The sequence below is a fragment of the Gouania willdenowi genome, chromosome 4 (genome assembly GCF_900634775.1).
Source record: "Gouania willdenowi chromosome 4, fGouWil2.1, whole genome shotgun sequence".
Classification (NCBI taxonomy): Eukaryota; Metazoa; Chordata; class Actinopteri; order Blenniiformes; family Gobiesocidae; genus Gouania; species Gouania willdenowi.
Genome location: NC_041047.1, coordinates 12,619,279 through 12,638,496, shown reverse-complemented (window position 1 = coordinate 12,638,496; position 19,218 = coordinate 12,619,279). Strand labels below are relative to the sequence as shown.

Here is a 19,218-nt window from a genome sequence, read left to right as displayed (position 1 = left end):
AGCCAATATGGTTGTCAAAGTTGTTTTAAACCTTTTCTTGTTGCATATTGATCTATCAGGGATAATAACGGGTCTATTGTGAGGAAAAATGTTAGGTAATACTTTAAGACACTCTAGAGTTTTATTTCTTTCCTGCTGGCTCTTGCATTAATGCCACCTTGTTTCTTTTTCCTTTTTTGGCCAGGTGTGGATATTTGAAGTTGTGTATGTGCTGAAAGTTTGCAGACCTGAAAAATGACTCACTCAGTCCAAGTTAACCCAAAGCTGCCAGGTAAGAAACCACATGACGTTTCTGTAACTGTTTAGTTATTCATTACATTTGACCAAAAACAAGCTGAAAGCCAATGAGGTTCCTCAAACATAACATGTGTATTCATTGAAATGAATTGCAAAAACACATTTTAATCTATCAGTGGCTGGTTTCTAGAGTTGATCACACTAAAATACATGAAATAAGTCATCTCTATCAGGTATTTCATATTCAGTGTATCGTAATAGTGCAGCCATTGATACAGACGTTACGTCTGGTCCCAGCTTTATCTGCTGAAGCAAAGCTTCTTAACAGTTTTATAATAAAATGCACATCATGGATCATGAAGGTTTTTATAGTCTCACCCTGAGAATGTTTGTATTTAATGACTCTGTAGCATTACACACTGTAACATTTGTATACCTGGCTGCCAAAAAAATATAAAAATGTAAAAGGGAAGCTAAAAAGAACTAAAAACAATGATGCAGATTTGGTTTTTATTTGGAAAATGTATATAAAAAGTGGAGAGTGATCATAACTGATTACTAATAATGATTAATTGCATTGGTTAATGTGGTTATGTGAAGTTTACGATCATGTATTTTCCCTCACCAGATCTTGGCTCTCCCTTTCATTACCCCAGTCAGGAGGAGGCTGATCAACCAGGCTCTTACTCTGTTCAGACTCCATATGGCTTTCAGTTGGATCTGGACTTTCTTAAATATGTAGAAGAAATAGAAAGTGGACACAATCTCCGTCGGGCTCCCGTCGGCTCTCGGCGTTCTGGCCGTGGGTTGAAACTATCCCAGAGGAGCGTTGGAGGACGCAGTAGTGGGTGGACATCCACAGAGTCACTCGTGTCTCCAGCCAGCGAAGATGGACGTATTCCTCCGCCGCCACCACCTCGCAATCGCCTTGGGTCTGCTCCCTGTGAAGGGCTCGCTCTTTCCCCGGTGACGCTCATTGGCGTCCCTCCATTGTCCGCTGGAGCCAAAGTGCCACCCCCTCCTCCACAACGCAACCCTAGAGTTGAGCGGACGCTTCTGGAAACCAGCCGGCGGCTTCAGCAGGAACAAACTCACCAGCATCAGAACGGAGGGCGCCTTCAGCTCGCTGATCCTCCAAAGCAGCGTCAGTTCTCTTCAGCCGCACAGCCTCTACCAAGTAGCTGGACCAAACCCAGTCCCCAAACCTCCGGGCGCAGCACTCCGGCTGCTGGCACCGCTGTGACCCCGATCCCTCCTATCCAGCTGCAGACGGTCAGAGAGCAGATGGCCACGGCCTTGAAGCAGCTAAAGGAGATGGAGGAAAGGGTGAAAGGTGTTCCTGCCCTGGAGAAAGAGCTGGCTGATCTCCGTGCAGAGAAGGACACACTTTTTTTGGCCTTGCAGGAGAAGAAAGTAGCTCTGGAGGTCAGTCAGAAGAAGCATCCCTCTATAGATTCGTCAACCCAAACCACAGTGACTGAAGTGACATCCCCAACCGAAGTGGATCAGAAAAGCTTTAATAAAATAAATAGCCTAAGTCAAGACAAGGCATACTTTAAAGAAGAAGTTAAAGCACCAGATAAAGTCACTATTCAGACCATATCTGTGGCTGTTGGAGAGGATGTGCCTATGGATTTAGGTTGTGTCTCCCGCAGCTTCCAAGATGCCTCTGAGGGGACGGAGGTGCTCATTAGTGAAAAATCCACAGAGACTGAAACCCCTCAGGTCAACGAAGAGGGAGTACAAGCCAGAGTGGAGACGGAAGATGCTGAAGTTTGGGTCATGGAGTCATTACTTGGGCTAACCACAGAGGCACAGCGAGAAATAGACACTTTACAAGACACCATTAAATTCCAGCAGGAGTCCGTTTTAGCTCTTGAGGACCGTTTAAGGATAGCTGACCAAGACCGGGGAATTCTTAGAGCACAGATAGCTGAGAAATCCTCTAGAGTCACCTTTGAAAAGGCTGTTCTGGTCAAACCAGATATGACAAGTACTCAGACTGAGACTTTAACCTCTACATTTAAACATGTTGAAGTGTTGTGTCGTCCAGAAGTGACTGATGAATGTGTTGGCAACGATTCAGCAGAGAGTCCCACTGAACAGGGCACTCAAACGGATGTATTTGAGACACCAGCAGAAGCAGCTCCTGCGAAGCTGGTCAGCACTGGGAGCCAATGGGAAAACATGGTGGAAAAGACAGTGGAGCAGACGGCTAATGTGCTAAAGAAAAGACAGCTGACGATTGCTGAGTACAAAGTGTCACCAGAGGAAGAGATTATGGGGACGGATGATAAAAAAGAGGAAGAGAAAAGTCTAGGCAACAGCTGTAAGACGGGTGAGCGCAGAAGAGCCAGTTCTTAGAGTTTTTTCAAGGAGATACTGTCCATTTTAAGATGATCTTTTTACTTGTCTTTCTTTGACTGCCTTTTTCCTAAAAGTTAATAATAAGTATATCAGTTTTTTTAAAAGTTGCCAACCACTCCAGGGTTTGAAAGATGAGCTGCGTCTGATAACACGGACACTGAGGAAGGTGGAACATGTTTCTCTGCCAGCAGGTATGCTGAAATCAATCATGAAGAGGAAGGATGGGAGTAACTCTGGTGAGAACCGTAGCTCTGGGAAGAAGAGTCTGCAGTTTGTTGGTATTCTGAATGGAGGGTGAGTAACAGTAACATGAAACCCATCTTTTATTTCTACCACATCGAAAATAAAATCAGGGCGACAGAAAGTCTAGCCGTGGGACACAATACTCTGAACAGGTCACAGTTTTTAGGAACAAAAAGCAAAATATCATAGCTAAAACAAAAGTGCAGTTGCCCAAGTTGTTTGGTATTAAAGCACTTGTTTTTTTTGCCAGGTACGAATCCACATCCAGTGAAGAAGAAGAAGAAGAGGAGGAGGAGTTGGAAGAGGATGAGGAAGAAGATGGTAGTTCCTCTGGGGAAAGTGGTGAAGGTGAGGGCTTGGACAGCACTGAAGAAGATGAAGCAGCTTTGGAGGAAGAAACATCTGAAGAGGAGAGGAACGTCAATCTGGACGAGAGTGACACTGACGAGGAAACGCTGAGAGCTTCCTGTTTTTCATCTGACGGAGTGAAGGAAAAGTAGGTTTTCACCAAGCAACTCTAGAAGCCTTCAGTCTGCAGCCATCATGTGACATGAGAAAAAAACACCTAGGGGAACATGCTGTGGTATTATCGATTGCATTATCACTGTGACTGATTAGAGATGACTGTAAACTGTGTTTAACAACCTCACATTCGCTGCAGGTTTGAGCTGAGTTCGAAAATGCGAGAGGCCTGTCTCATTCTGAAGAACCACCTGAACGATGACATCCAAACGCTGAAGAGTAAGGAAGTGGTGCGTCAGGATTTCTTTTTCAAATCATCATTCCCCTTTAAAAGTTTCTATAAAAAACAATTGTATCTACATTTACTTATATTATGATAAAATGCTCCAGGGTCATCTTTAGGTTTGAGATTTTTAAGCATTGAGTATTGACACAAACCAGGGTTGGGGTCAATTACATTTTTCAATTACAATTACTTTTCTCAGAAACCATTTAAGATACAGTAACCAAATTTGGTGTGTCGCTTCAGGGTATCAATACATTGATGGAGTTTGAAAATGAGAAGCGCACAAATATTTTTTCTGGAGTTATTGCCCTTGTTCCATTTTTTGGACTCTTCAAAGGGGACAATTTTTCTTAAAACCCATTGATAATAAGTAATTTTATATACTTATGTAATAATATTTTCTTATATATACATCTAAGTTCTTAGATTTAGGACATTTAGGAAAAGGTTATGAGTTATAATGACAACCAATTTGGCAGGGGATGTTGATGACTTTTTTCTGTTCGTATACCACTACATTTCAAAAAGATGAAATGTTCCTCAAGAGAACTGACAGATAGTGGGAAAACCTGATCTGAAGCATATTTTAATAAATAACTATGTATGTGCAAGCCATATAACTGTAACATGGTTCCACAGGTTTGCATTAAATTCAATTGTAAATGACCGTTTTGATCGAATTTTCATGCCAATTACAATTACAAAGTCAATTATCTAAACTCAATTACAATTCAATTATGATTGACAGCAACAGATGTTTTCATTTGCAGTTAGAATCATAATTGCGACATAATTGTAATGAATTAGGAATTATTCTATTATAATTATAATTGACCTAAACCCTGACACCAACCCAACGGAACATTAACAAGCTGCTGTTTGTAGACCTTCTTGTAACCATTGATGACCTCAGACTTTGGGATCAAATGCTCACAGATCTCCTCTGATCACCTGCAGCTCTCCAGCACCCACACTGTCCAGCTCGAGTGGTTTCGCATTTCCAGCGCTAAGATGGCTCAACCCTCGCGGGTCTCTGACTACCTCATGGCGTTCTCTGAGGTGTCGTCCATGTTGCTGCGGCACGTGGCCAACATGACCGATGGAAACGGCAACACTGCTCTCCACTACAGTGTCTCTCACTCCAACTTTGGTGTGGTCGGTCTGCTGCTGGACACAGGTGAGAAATACTGAGGTAAATGGGTAAAGTCCGCTTTTGAATGTTGCACTAAATTAAATTATATTCTACACAATTTACGCCTCACTGATATTGGACAGCACCAAACTTCATATTGCAATGGGTAAGAAAACGTATGCTAATGTTTGATATTTAGCTGTTTGTGACCAATAAACAAGCTGCAGTTTCCTTAATGACGTGTTTGCGCTCCACAGGCGTGTGCTCGGTGGACAAGCAGAACAAAGCAGGCTACACAGCCATCATGCTAGCAGCTCTCTCTGCTGTAAAGGAAGAGGACGACATGGCAGTGGTCAAGAAGCTTTTCAGTCAGGGCAACGTCAATGCTAAGGCTAGTCAGGTAAGTCAACAAGCCACAACTGATTGGCTGTGTTCAAAACTGCATACAAAGTGTGATGTCAAAATGAGTATGTAGTGCGTTCACATTAGTTAGTATGGAAAGATTGAGTACGCAAGAAATACCCCGATGTATACTATATCTGGTCATTTTTTAAGTATGCACAGTGGGCACACTAGTCATACTCAATGATGCATAGCGAGCAGAAAGTAAAGTCTCCTGGGACCGACTTCAAGCTAAAAGTCAAACATCCCCTTTTCAAAGCAAAAGCATCTCTTCTTGTCTTTCATTAGTTTTTAACGCTTTTGTAAATAGGGCTCTTGTTTCAAAATTAACCAGAAGTTTTGTCAGTTGCACAATGGAGGGTCTCCAAAAATCTCTAAAATGTCAGCAAGAAATGTGTTTCTGTGAGTTTTATGGATCAAATGACCACATGCTGATATTCTCTCGTTTTCTCGCTTAAAATACTTTCAGAACTTTCAAAGTTCACAAATTAGCAGAGATATTTACCCTCAGTGTGCTTCAAGTTTTTTTGTAGGTTCGAAATGCAACTTAGGAAACTTGAAAGTATTCTTCAGTGGGAACGGTCAACAATCCTTCTAACTATACTTATAGTATATAGTAGACAGTATATACTCATTGAGTTTGTAGTACATAGTACGGAGTATGTAATTTTGAACACAGCCACTGTGTCAAATGCAGTTCCCAGGGGCCTGTTTTCCTGCTTGTTATAGATCAGACCTGGGTAACTGGTTGTGTTGTGGTAGTCGAGACCGGTCTTGGTCTCGAGACCAAGTTATGAAGGTCTCGGTCTCGTCTCGGACTCTGAAGCATTTTGACTCGGTCTTGTCTCGGACTCGGGATTTTCTGTCAAGACTGTTCGAGACCAGCACTAATTCCTGCTATTTTTAAACTTTTTTATAATGTGATAATAACACGGAGAAGAACGGGATAAAACAATCCTTTATTCATTCTTTAATCCACCCCGTATAATGAGCGCAACCTTCTTTAATGTGACTGAGTGACGTGTGTGACACACTCGTGTCTGTGTGTGCGTGTCTGGCAACGGTGTCAGTTTGGACCGCAGAGCGCGAGGGAGATTTGAACTAATCACCGGTAAAAATCCCAGTAAAACTCCAGAAAACAATCAGCATGGATAAATATTATCTCCCTGGTAAAGACAGTAGCTCTAATAACAGGTAAAATGATAAACTGGTGATATTACAGCCTGTACATGTAGGACAGGGGACGCACTTACTCTGCCTTTGGGTCCTAGTGCTAGCCGGCCGTTGCAGCCTGTTCCGTTTACCGAGGTGTGTGTGTGTTTAATAAGTCCGTGTGTGTCCGTGTGAAACTCCGCATGTTTATGCCTCTGTCCATCCACTCTTTTCATTATATCCATGTCTTTTAAGGCTTTATTACATAGTGTCGGCTGTAGTCCGGGCTGCCGCCATCTTGGATTATGTCGTCACCAGAGCGTCATCAACGCAAATCGCACAAGCCCAGAATGAGTCAAATAACTGTAAAGAGGTCTTATATTAGTCTATTTTCTTTTTAAAGTGGTGTTTTTTGTGGCTTTAGACTCCAATTACATTTATGTAATTAATATCTTCCCCACAATATAAACAGGTTCACAATATAATTATTTTTTTATAGTTTCTGTTTCCACTGTATCCAGAATAATAATAATTCTCAACAAGAACTATTGATTAATTTGTTACATGACTTTTCCAGGGTTTGAGTTTGTTTTATTTAGTTTCACATCTACCTGTAGCTCTATGTTTTTTAGACTGATGACAACTTGTTTGTAGTTTTATTTCAGAAAGTTTCACTTTTACAGTTACAGCTGGAAACCTTTGTTAATTGAATATCCTAGTTACATTACAGCAACCAAATTAAACTATATCAACTAAGTGAATTAATAAAAATGGCCTGTGTAAAGGCTTTTTTAAACTAAAGAATTATCTTGTGAAATCTGTGACCTGTTGACCTGCACAACTCAAAGAATCAGAATCAAGAATCATTATTTCTTGGCAGAAATGCTTTTAAACACTTGCTGTACATTCAGCTGACATAAAAATCTTATTTTCAAATATGTAGAATAATTGTGACTTTATCAGGAGCAATAGTAGTCTTAATATTTTAGTTTTTTGTCCATCAAATGTATTTGAAATAAAGAAAAATTAAAGAGAGAATGTTATTTAACTGTCGAACCTAGTCATAATTTTATTTATTTATATATTTTTTTAAATTAAAAAAAAAAAAATGTTTATGGTCTTGGTCTTGACTCGGTCTCGGCTCCCGAAAGTCTTGGTCTTGTCTTGGTCTCAATAGCGTGGTCTTGAATACAACACTAGTAACTGGCGACCCTTGATTTAATTGTGTGCGGACCCCAGATAGAAAATGTACAAAATGATGAAAAAACGATTCTAAAAACACACAGAATGACATAAAAATATACACACGACCGTAAAAATGCACAATATGACTTTAAGAAACATTAAAATTGCTTCAAAAACACATAAAATGGCAACAATATCACACAAAACATATAAAACAAGAATATACAAAAATTAAAGGGGGAGAAAAAAAACACACAAACCCTTTGTTTTTTCACTTATCAATACTTAGATTAGTCTTTATTCTAAATGCTAACATTGATATTGATAATGTGGCCCTCGGATCATGAAATCAATTTTTTGTGGCCCCCACTGTGGTGAAAGTTGTCTATCTCCACTGTAGATGTTTGGCTGAATGGAGGCTTTTTCCTGGATGGTTTATCTCCTCGTTTGTCAATATCGGAAGCTGTGTGATTGTTTAACGTTTCTAAGAATGTTTGGGGTTCTTATCTCCACTAATGCTTTAAGGAAAAGTATAGTTTAGGTCAGGGAACAGAGCAGTCAGTGTTAAAAGCTCTCCTTTGTTGTAATGAATTCCAGAGACTTGAGGAATAATTGGTTGTACATCAGGTAAGATTAAGCACATGTGAGACATAATGTGTTCTCCTTCATTAGATACTCTTGATATTTCAGTGATTAGATCTATTTCAGTTGATCTAATCAAGTTGTGCAGTGAATGTGTTTGCACTGAGCACCTGATGGGCTCTCACACTGCAAAGTCATAGGACTGAAATTATAGCATCATGGGCTATAAACACGATTAGCGTTGATTGTTATTGATGCTGTGGAAATGAAAACATGCACATGATGTAACTGAGGGGCCAGGGTTCTTGTTTTTCATGCATTTCAAATTTAAGTGTGGAATTCTGGGAGTCACGATGCTGACAAGGTCCTTTTTTTCCACTTTATTTCACTTTCTCCTTTATTTACAGCTCAACATTTACATGTATTTCAGTTCTTAATTAGTGTTGTGTACTGTCCTTAAAATGGGGCATCACTCTGTACTGAAGCTATTATTTACTGTCTTTAACAATTATAAGTAAAGGGTGATAATGCAAGTATATAATTTTTTTTATATTGCCTTATTGCACGTGTCAAATTCAAGGCCCGGAGGCCAAATCTGTTCCCTTTAGACCATCCAATTCGGCCCGTGGGAGAAAGTTAAAAAGACAGAAAAAACACAAGTTATTGTCTAAATTACCAAATAATTCAGTTGTAGATATCTTATCTCAGATATCTAAATACACAAATTCAATGAAACGCCACAATATTAGGAAGGTCACAATTTCACCATGCTTTTTTGAAATGACTGAGCAATTTGAGATTTAAAATGACAGCAAAGTACTCAATTTTCCTGAAATTATGTAACATATTTTCTCCAAATTAAATAAAAATTGGTCACAAAATCAATTAAATTTAAAAGTGAAAATTATGCTGTCACTTATTACCTGGATATTGGATATACAAACTTTATGTAAAATGTATACATTTTGTGAAGTACAAACTTCGGGGCATTAATGTTGAAATTGCTTTTTTTTTTCTTCCTAAAATCTGTGGCCCACTTAAGATGGAACCACTTTGTGTTTGGCCCCTGAACTAAAATGAGTTTAACACCCCTACCTTACAGTAAATAGATACATTGAATGGTATTTTCTAGAGCTTGACAATGTGTGATTTAAAAAATGAAAATGAAAAAAATTAAAAATAGTGCTATTGGTTTGGTAAACAAATGATTCTTTCCTATAAATGGAAATTTTAACTTTTATAAAGTAAAATAAAACCACACATGTCCCGAACTGTTGTTGCACTGTGCTGGAGTTAGGCATAAAATTGATGAAAGTCACCACTTTTCAGAACTCAGAAAACCCATTCTTTGTGTTGCTAACTTGATTTTTTCCACAGCCTGTTGGTCTAAAAAGGAAATCTCTCCTACCAATGTTTTCCTGCAGGCAGGACAGACGGCGCTGATGTTGGCCGTGAGCCACGGGCGGCAGGAGATGGTGCAGGCGCTGCTGGAGTGCGGCGCTGATGTCAACTTACAGGATGACGAGGGATCTACGGCTCTGATGTGCGCCAGCGAGCATGGCAGAACTGAGATAGTCAAACTCCTCCTGGAGCAGCCTGGCTGTGACATTTCCATCATGGACAATGTAAGAAATCCACAGTTATCACATCAGAAATCCTGCTCAGCTCAGTCTCTGATATGTGAAAACTTTGTAGAATTCAGTTCAACCTGTGCTCAGGAAATGAGTTCTCATGGGAACTTGGGGTGTACAGTTTCCTCTTTCTGTGGCCGCTCTATGAGTGAAAGCACTGTTACTGGTCATCAAACCAGTCTGTAGGACAGATCGTGTGATAATCTCAGACTCAGTTTATAGATTTCACACTCTGAGTGCTTTAGTACAGTGTTTCTCAAATGGGGGTACGCAATGGCACTACAGGGGGTACTTAAGAGAGAGAGAGAGAGAGTGGAAAACTAACAAATAAAAGCATTACAAATATGGGGTTTATGTTGTTTATTTTTAGTCAAAGATGATATTCATAATAATGATAATGGAAATAATCTTGATTAGAACATGAACTCAAAATACAAGGGGTAAACCGGAAAGGATTAAAAACAGTAGGAATAATTTTATTCAGGAGGCATTAAATAGTGTATATTATCACTCATTCATTCCATCATTGTGGTTTTTTACATTATTCTGTGCAAAATGTATCGAACTAAGGGGGTACTTGGATTCAGAAATAGGAGAAAGGGGGTATTTGAGCCAAAAAAGTTTGAGAACCATCGCTTTAGTATGTGACCTGTTCCTCAACAAGTGTCTATTTGTACATTTTCCCATTATGTGATTCAAGTTTTGATAGTTAAAGAGATTGTATCACATTTATGACTCTTATCTCTGCTCTTCACACTTCTGCTTCTTCTTCAAGTTATTTTACACTAATAAAGTGTAAACACGAGAATAAGTGTGGATGCTTGAGAACAAGTCAGGCAGGCAGACTTTTGAGAGCTCACATCTGGGCCAGAATGAGTTGGCCACTTAAAGGAGGCAGCCCCATGATTGTGTTACTACAGTACAGCTGGAGTCGAGGGGGGGAGGGGCTTTGTGGGAAAATCCCCGTCCTCGATTCCACTGAAAAGACAACAGCATGAAGAACTGCATAAAGTGTTTATACAGCCGCGTCATTTATCACCAGGAACTTTGAAAAGTGCCAAACTTATATTCTAAACCAAAATGGTTATGGATCATCCTGGAGTCCCTTGCATTTGTTTGACGTCTTATTGTAGAAAACGTATTGTTGGCCTGTTAACTTGATATTTATAAGGTCCAGGCTTTTTGAGGACTTACCCCCTGTTGGCTGAAATAGGCTCCAATATCCCACTGTAAAAAGCAGAATATGAGATTGGTGGATAAAGAGAAACCTGTCAAAACATCCATCCATCAAACTATTCATCCTCCCATCCTCCATCTACCTCCTCTTATCCAGATCCCACCTGCTAACACGCATTCATTACAGACTCATGTTAAACAATCAAAGTCCCACATTTGAAATAATATTTTTAGTTTTTTTGTATTATATTTATGAGCCCTAGCTTATCTATTTACAAAATGCAACATTGAACCCTTGGTAGTCTGTAGGAAAGACAAATATGGTTCAACCAAGGATGGAGACACAATCATTTATTTATTAGGATATTGATCATCACCAGTGAGCCACTTTTTCTCTGACCCACTTGATTAGCGTTATAATTTGGCTCTTTTTAAACTCTTGAAACAAAATTGTTGCGTGTTTCTTAAAACATCATCTTTGAGGAGACATTCAATACTGGCTAATAGGCCTGACCTATGATGAAAAGATGACAATACAAAAACAGGGCTCATTTTTACCCTAATGTAAGTGGATGTGTGTGGATGTTTACATTGCATTTTAAATATGAGTGCCATCTATTGTTCAGCTCACTTTATTTGTTTCAGTCTAAACAAAAATCTTCAAACAAAAATCACATTTTAAAAATCTGAAACAGGCAGAAGCAAAAATGCTTATATGCCCAACATAAATCATTACATAATAGTTACCTTTCTCAGATAATACACACAAAGTACATTACATGCAAGCATTCAACAAAGTACATTTAGGTTGCCTTTTTCAAATAATACAATATATATATATATATATATATATATATATATATTGTATTTTATTTTTTAATACAAGATTTAACAATGGTGTCTGAGGCTAAAAGCTACCCTCTAACGCTTGTTGCACCCTGTCTTTCACTGTGTTTAAGTTAAAATGGGCACTAAGAATATCAGTGTTTGTATTCATTTACTATTGATTATGTTGCATTTTGGGTTTGTGATGCCTGCCGGACATCAATCACATACAGGTTGGATTAAATGTGACCCAACTATAAAGACTGAGGCTGTGTTCGAAATCGCATACTAACGTACTACTCACACTAACGTACTACTCATACTAACGTACTACTCACACTAACGTACTACTCACACTAACGTACTACTCACACTAACGTACTACTCACACTAACGTACTACTCACACTAACGTACTACTCATACTGTCTGACATCAAAATGAGTACTGTATGTAGTGCGTTCACATTAGATAGTATGTACGTGAGAAATACCTGAATGTATACTATATCGGGACATTTCCTAAGTATGCACGGTGGGCATACTAGTCATACTCAACCTTCCCATGATGCATTGCAAGCTGATCTTCTTGTCTTCCATTAGTTTCTAACGCTTTTGTAAATAGCTCTTGTTTTGAAGTTAACGAGAAGTTTTGTCAGTTGCATAATGGCAAAAACCTCTGAAATGTCTGCATGAAATGTGTTTCTGCAAGTTTTATGGATCAAATGACCATGTTGATATTCTTTCTCGCTTAAAATGTTTTCAGAATTTTCAAAGTTAGCAAATCAACAGAGATTTTAAGCCTCTTTGTGCTTCAGGTTTATATCATTGGTTTGAAATGCATCTTGGGAATTTTGGAAGTATACTTCAGTGGGAACTGTCATCATCCTAATAGTATATAGTAGACAGTATATACTCATTGAGTGTGTAGTGTATAGTACGTTAGTATGCGATTTCAAACACAGCCTGAGTTCTGTCTCTGAATGTTTATTAATTGTATAAAACCACTGCACAAAAAATGTAGGAACAACATGCAGTTGAAACAGCCATGCCTAATGTTGATCACGAGGTCTGTCTCGAGCTGTAAAGGTCTTTGTTTTCATGAGAAACACTCGAGGGTTTCCAGGGTCAATGAACTGACTCCTCCACTTCACTTCTTTCTCTCCTCCCCTCTCTCTGTTTGTCTGCAGGATGGCAGCAACGCTCTGTCCATCGCTCTGGAAGCCGCTCATAACGACACAGCCGTGCTGCTCTACGCCCATATGAACTATGTCAAGACTCAGACTGCTATGGTGAGCTCACCCTTCTGCTAAGCTCAGCTTTCATTCAATCAGTCATTTTAGACGGGAAAAAATATGATCAAAAAAAAGCTATGGTGAACATATTCTTCAAATAAATAATTTTTTTTGTAGCAATGAGTGACTGAAGACAGTTCTAGTGGAGTTCTGAGGAACTTTGTCAGCCCACGAGATAAACCTGAATTTTTAACACATAATTTGCATTGAACTTTTGGAAACAAGCAGAATGAAGGTGATGTAGTTCACACTCGCACCATAACCGTGCAGTGAGCATTGGATCATAAAAAAGTGAGTTAATTTGGCTCAGCAGAGCATCAACCACGCATGGGTGTGGACGGCTCTGCTTTAAGATCCACTGCTGCCACCTTTTGGTGTTGCTCTACTACTGCATAGTGTGATCAATGTTTTTATTTAAAAACAAAGATTTATTTAAATTCTTCATTAAAAACATACATGATACAATGCACATACACATGTAAAAATGCATAAAAAATGGAGTTATAAGTAGTGCTATCTAGAGTCAAGATATATCAAGATTTGTATTTTGGCAATATAGAAAATTATAATAGCGCATATAGCAATATGTTTTTATTTAATTTCTTATTTTCTAATAAAATACTTGTTTTAGGAGTTGTTTCTTTCACTACTACTCAGAACACGTACAGCTCAGTTAGGTGATCAAAGAGTGCGTCCTAACCCTAACCCAGACCTTTCACAAAACAAGCCACACGACAGAACTCACTCACACGTGCTGTCCCTTAGAGAAGAAAAATACTAAAGTAACACATATTGTGCAGTTGTTTGTTACGAAAATTTGTGCCTGTGTGACATTTTTCAACAGTAAATTTAACTCATCATTCTCTTTCTGGTAAAACTTTATCGAGTTAAAAATAGCAAGATTTACTGTATATCGCCAATTAAAATAAATTTAGGAATATATTATTTACTGTGGTCTGTTGGAGGATGAAGCGAAAAATGCATTTTAAAGAACAAAGTATGAATTAAATATTACTAAATGACAAACGATCTGTCCCAATTAGAATTATTCAGTCAGTAATTGTCCCATGATTAAAAATGTCTTTATTTTTTGTTGTTGTACTTTTTTAGGGGAGTCCAAAGGCCCAGGCGAAGAACCCCACAAACTCACACAAGCCAAGGCCTGCAGACTGACATTGTTACAGTTGCCATTGAAACAGACAGACCAGCACGCGTAACTGGATCTGAGCTGTAAAACGCTCCACTGGAATTTTTCGATGCAAACAATCATATTTATATATTGCCATATGTCTTGCATTTATTCTTTATGTTTATAATGCTGATTATATTTTAATAGTTGTGATGTAAAAGTCCAATCTCAATCACATGAAAAGAACTTGCATCTATGTTTTGCACTCTATAGTTCCTTTACTGTTACAGTGTGGAAAACGTTCTTTTTTTCCCCCTATACAACATATAGCATATACATATAGTTTATCCTAACAAACACAAGCCCAATGCATATTACATGTCTCCCTGATCTGACAGAAAGTTAACTACATGTACAGTATATTTTAGACGCGTGTGCCAGTGGGATTTTTTTTAATCTTGCTTTTTAATTCGGCCCTGGCTAACACATGCATCAACCCCTGATAGTCTGCACTAAGTGTCTGTCTTATGTGTTCATATCAATATATTTATATAAATAATAAACATATTTACGTACAAAGTTGTGTTTTTTTTCTGGACATATTTGCACGTTTTCATTTCACACATTGTTCTGGTAAATTCTGTGTAGATTGTTTTTTAAATATGTTTAAATTGTTCAACATTGTTAAAGTCTCTACACTAAAGCTGAATAAGTCTAGGACAAGTGTCAAACTTGAGGCCCAGGGGCCAAATCTGTCCCTTAGATTTAGAGATTAGTGGTTCCCAAACTTTTTTGGATCGTGATCCCATTTTGATATCAATAATTTCTGGCGACCCAAAGGACATTTTTTTTTTTGAGAATTAATTTTTGATCATGTTTTTCATACTGCATTATAAATACAGAATAGCCAGGATTAGTGACAAGTTGTGCCAGCTCAGATTAGATTTACTAGTGCAGTGTCCGTAGGAAGTATGTATATATTTAGCACTGTAATGTAGGCTAGCCTACATCTGCAGCTTGCTGAGAGAAAGAGTTAGAACTACAAATGAACTTTCTTCTGTTGATTCTTCTTTTCATTTTTTTTTATTTTGCCATTGAAAGAGGCAAAATAAATTATGTCTCAAAGTAACTTCACTAATCTTTATTTGTATTGCGCCAATTCATAACACGTGTTATCGCAAGACACTTCACGGAAAGCAGGTAAGACCTTACTGTTCATCTAATTACTTCATAACTGATGCTTTAGACCCACATTATTTTTTCCTGTATTGTTAAATATTAGAATATCAAATTTAATTAAAAGACTGTTATGTGGGGTGGAATTGCTAGCTAAAACGTCCAACCCTCTTTTATCCGGGCTTGGGATTCTGAGAAAACATATGACATCATCATCAGCAAAGGTACTTGCTTTACTCAAAAAAACCTGTGACATTATCAACACATTTCTTAACATTGAGCTGTTCTGCAAAGCTGCATTTATGAAATAATTTTTTAACGGTATCATTTCAGTCCAAACAAATCCGACGTCCCACACCCTTGAACCAAGCAGCAGCCATGTTGAAACTCTCAGCTCTTTCTGGTCCTGATGCAACTAATGCAGTTGTAGATATATTTGCTCCTCTGCAAAAGAAAAAAATGTCAATGAAATGTCACAATATTTGCCAGTGCTCACAGTTTCCCCAAGCTTATGTCACATGATGGAAAATTGTTGAAAGAACCCAAATTTTTCATGTTAAAATTACCATTTTCCCACCAATGACCTGTGGCCCACAACAAATTAAACTGGTCCGCATTTGGCCCCTGAACTAAAATAAGTTTGATACCCCCGGTCTAGGAGAAGATGATTTTTAACAATAAATCATCAAACCTGTGAGCTGTCAACACCTTCAGTCTTCCCTGAACAGGAAGTCTATCCTCTACCTCGAGTGGTGCATTCAAGGTCAGATCTAAAAATTGTTTTAGATCTGACCCTGGTCTGAATTTTGATGTTTTTATATTTTAAGCCAAATTTTGTGTAAGTTTGATGTTTTGTTTGATTTTGGAGTATTTTTTGTGTTTTTAGTCATTGTGTGAGTTTTTGTTTTCAATTTGTCTGATTTTGGTATGTATGGTGTTTTTTTTATTCTCATTTTGTATGTTTTTTATGTTTGTGTATTTGTGTTGTAATTCTATGTATTATTCTTTCTTCTTGGAATCATTTGCATTTACTTTGGGGGCCACATGTTGCCCATGTCCGATATAGTCATTTTTTTAACCTTTTTTCTTTCTGACTTGATGGGTACTCATTTGTGCATGTCCTGTTTAAGTCAGAGTCCACTTCTTGTATTTTAATTGTTTTTCATTACTACAATTCTAATCCTTGAGGTCCTTTGAGTCCATCATGGTGGTGTGTGAAATAATTTATGTTCAGTATCACGTGAGCTGCAAGGTATTAATTCCTTACAAACAAAGCAAAAACACATTCATAAAGATGCCCAATATACAAATGTGTGATGACGCTTGCACGCTTCTAAAACACAAGACAGTCAGCAGGGTGAAGATTATCTTAACTCTTGGAATCATTCAGATGTTGTGAAAATCACATGACTTGTTTATATTACCATATCAGGGGCCAATACTTTTCCTTCCCCAATATTCATAAGAATGTGAATATCACAAAAGTTAATTTTAATAAAATACCTATTTTTCAGTGTCTTTTTGTTTCTTGTATAGTACAAAATATTTTCTGGTTTTCTTTAATCATCCATCTTTTGTACTTTCAGTTCTTATTGTTTATCCAGCTGGAATTTCTGTCATGTTATGTCATAGAGATGAAGTCCCAGATGATGAAGTAAATTCAAACACCAAATTCATTGTCATAGTAGAGCATGGGACTTTCTGGTAATTCACCCTATAGATAACGCTAAACGGGGTCAGCTAACTATTTCATGGGAATCGTTTATCCAAACCAACTTCAAATTGATTTTTGTGATAATCAGATTATTTCCTCACAACTGGAAATGACACAGTTTAGTTGTTCAGAGAATTTGTTGCCTTTGGGCCACTAAAGTGATACATAAACCAGAGCATGTCTTGTCTGAGGTCTCTGATCTTATTTCATTGTATCTGGCTTGTGTGTCACCCTGATAGCTGATTGGTAGAATGGAGAACTACACTGTTTCTGAAATCACAGAGCAGGCGACTGGGTGTTTGAACCAATGCACCAATGAGTCCAAACCTCATTTGCACCAGGAGGTGAAAAACTTGAAGAACTCAGTGGAAACCAACAAGCTGCCATGCATCGAGAAGTTTTACCTCACCATACTGAGTGAGCTGGGAGAGGATGCAGAGAGAGAAGGGCTGCTTCGAACTCCTCTACGTGCAGCAAAAGCAATGCAGTTCCTCACCAAAGGCTACAAGGAAACCATCCGAGGTGGGTGTACAATCTCACAGAATGTAGATACTGGAATTTACTCCAGTTCCATCCAATTGGTTTGCAACTTATTAGATTTTAGAAGAGGTTTTATTCACCCCCAAATGCTCTCTCACCTCCACAGATGTCCTCAACGAAGCCATCTTTGATGAAAACCACGAGGAGATGGTAATTGTAAAGGACATTGATTTTTTCTCTCTATGTGAACACCACCTGGTGCCTTTCTTTGGCAAGGTAGGAAAATAACCTAAACTAATGTCAACTGCAAATCTGGAAAAAAATGGAATGTCAAAAAAGTATGATTATACAACTATTAACAATGATTTTTGTAATTTGTGTGATTACTAGGCTCATGTGGCATACCTCTCTAATAGGAAAGTGGTTGGTCTGAGCAAGATAGCAAGGTTAGTGATCCAAGACACACACACACACACACACACACACACACACACACACACACACACACACACACACACACACACACACACACACACTTTTACAAACATGTGCCTCCCTCGTCACTCATTTATTTTGTTTTTTTTTCCAGAATTGTTGAAATCTACAGTAGGAGGCTTCAAGGTAAAAAAGTAGAGCTTTTCATCTCTGTGGAATTATTCCGCATTCTATGTGAATGTTTTTCTATTTCTCGTAACCTATATGTCACTCACACTACAGTTCAGGAGCACCTTACCAAGCAGATTGCCCAAGCCATCTCTGAAGCACTGGAGCCTGCTGGAGTGGCTGTGGTGATGGAGGCAAAGTATGGATCAATATAAATGTGCATTTTACTGAAGACCATTGTAGTATCGGTCTCATATATCTATGTATGCTCTTGTCTAATAAAAAAGCTAGTTTGTTCTTCTTTAGCATTTTTATTACATTTTATTAAAATTATTATTTTATTTTATTTTATTTTGATATAATTTTAATTTAATTAAATTCCTTGTATTGTGTAAAAACTATACTTTATTCTGATCAGGATTCTGAAAGACGAATTCGATGAAACTGCTTCAATTTTAACGCAAATCACCTCAACTTCACCCTTTGGATTGTGAGTTATTGTTCACCCACCCCACCCATTCTTTTCTTGCCTTTCAGTCACATGTGCATGGTGATGAGAGGCGTGCAGAAGATAAATGCCTGCACTGTTACGAGTGTCATGCTGGGAAAATTTCAGGATGATCCCAAGACCAGGAGTGAATTCATTGCTCTCACAGGAAAGAACTGAGAAAGGTCTTTACTCCAAGACATTTGATAAACCTCATTATTACAATGTTGTGTCTAGCCTTTATTAAACTGATATTTGTATTTATTCATGGGAATCGTATCCTTAAATTAACATCTTGTCTTACAAACCAATATTATTTTTGTCAATGTAAATGATGATGAAATATGCTTGTTAATGACTTATTTTCTATGACAAGGACGAGGTGAAAGGTCTGACAATGGACACCTTTCAATCATAGAGAGAATACATTAAGAAAAACATGGCTGAGAGGCTTCAGTGAACCTACCGGCCACAATAAAATGCAGGTCCAAAAGAAACATTTCTTTTTTTGTGCCATATGCATCAATGTCAACGAGCACTGTGTTTTGGACTGCCATACCTCACATATTACAGGTTTTATAGTGTTTTCTTATTAGTTTTCTACATTGATATCTGCAGGACTTACTTGAAGGCAGTGGAGTTAATGTGCATGTTTC

The 19,218-nt window shown here is 38.1% G+C and overlaps 2 protein-coding genes across 3 annotated transcripts in view; both read left to right on the top strand.

Annotated features, from left to right (window-relative positions):
- The window catches only part of kank3 (KN motif and ankyrin repeat domains 3), a 33,740-nt gene extending 19,059 nt beyond the window's left edge, over nt 1-14,681 (top strand). Inside the window, exons 3-12 of one of the 2 annotated variants that reach the window (XM_028445242.1) lie at nt 185-271; nt 866-2,575; nt 2,796-2,898; nt 3,098-3,343; nt 3,509-3,599; nt 4,553-4,772; nt 4,985-5,127; nt 9,473-9,673; nt 12,869-12,970; nt 14,084-14,681. In XM_028445242.1, coding sequence (XP_028301043.1) covers nt 235-271; nt 866-2,575; nt 2,796-2,898; nt 3,098-3,343; nt 3,509-3,599; nt 4,553-4,772; nt 4,985-5,127; nt 9,473-9,673; nt 12,869-12,970; nt 14,084-14,146 — 2,916 coding nt within the window. In that variant the 5' untranslated portion in view covers nt 185-234 and the 3' untranslated portion in view covers nt 14,147-14,681. Of the gene's footprint in view, nt 1-184; nt 272-865; nt 2,576-2,792; nt 2,899-3,097; nt 3,344-3,508; nt 3,600-4,552; nt 4,773-4,984; nt 5,128-9,472; nt 9,674-12,868; nt 12,971-14,083 lie in introns of both variants that reach the window. The other variant, XM_028445241.1, reaches the window with a different exon arrangement.
- A 2,562-nt stretch (nt 14,682-17,243) lies between these two features.
- On the top strand, nt 17,244-18,742 carry LOC114461680 (GTP cyclohydrolase 1-like). Its single transcript, XM_028443940.1, has 6 exons — nt 17,244-17,514; nt 17,639-17,748; nt 17,863-17,918; nt 18,062-18,093; nt 18,190-18,274; nt 18,613-18,742. Exons 1-6 carry the CDS (start codon nt 17,244-17,246, stop codon nt 18,740-18,742), a joined length of 684 nt encoding a protein of 227 aa, XP_028299741.1.
- The last annotated feature ends 476 nt before the right edge of the window (nt 18,743-19,218 follow it).

Coding starts and splice junctions, on each gene's coding strand:
- LOC114461680 (XM_028443940.1), top strand. CDS start 17,244: ATGGAGAACTACACTGTTTCTGAAATCACAGAGCAGGCGACTGGGTGT. Junction 17,515..17,638: donor CTACAAGGAAACCATCCGAG/GTGGGTGTACAA, acceptor TCACCTCCACAG/ATGTCCTCAACGAAGCCATC. Junction 17,749..17,862: donor TGGTGCCTTTCTTTGGCAAG/GTAGGAAAATAA, acceptor TGTGATTACTAG/GCTCATGTGGCATACCTCTC.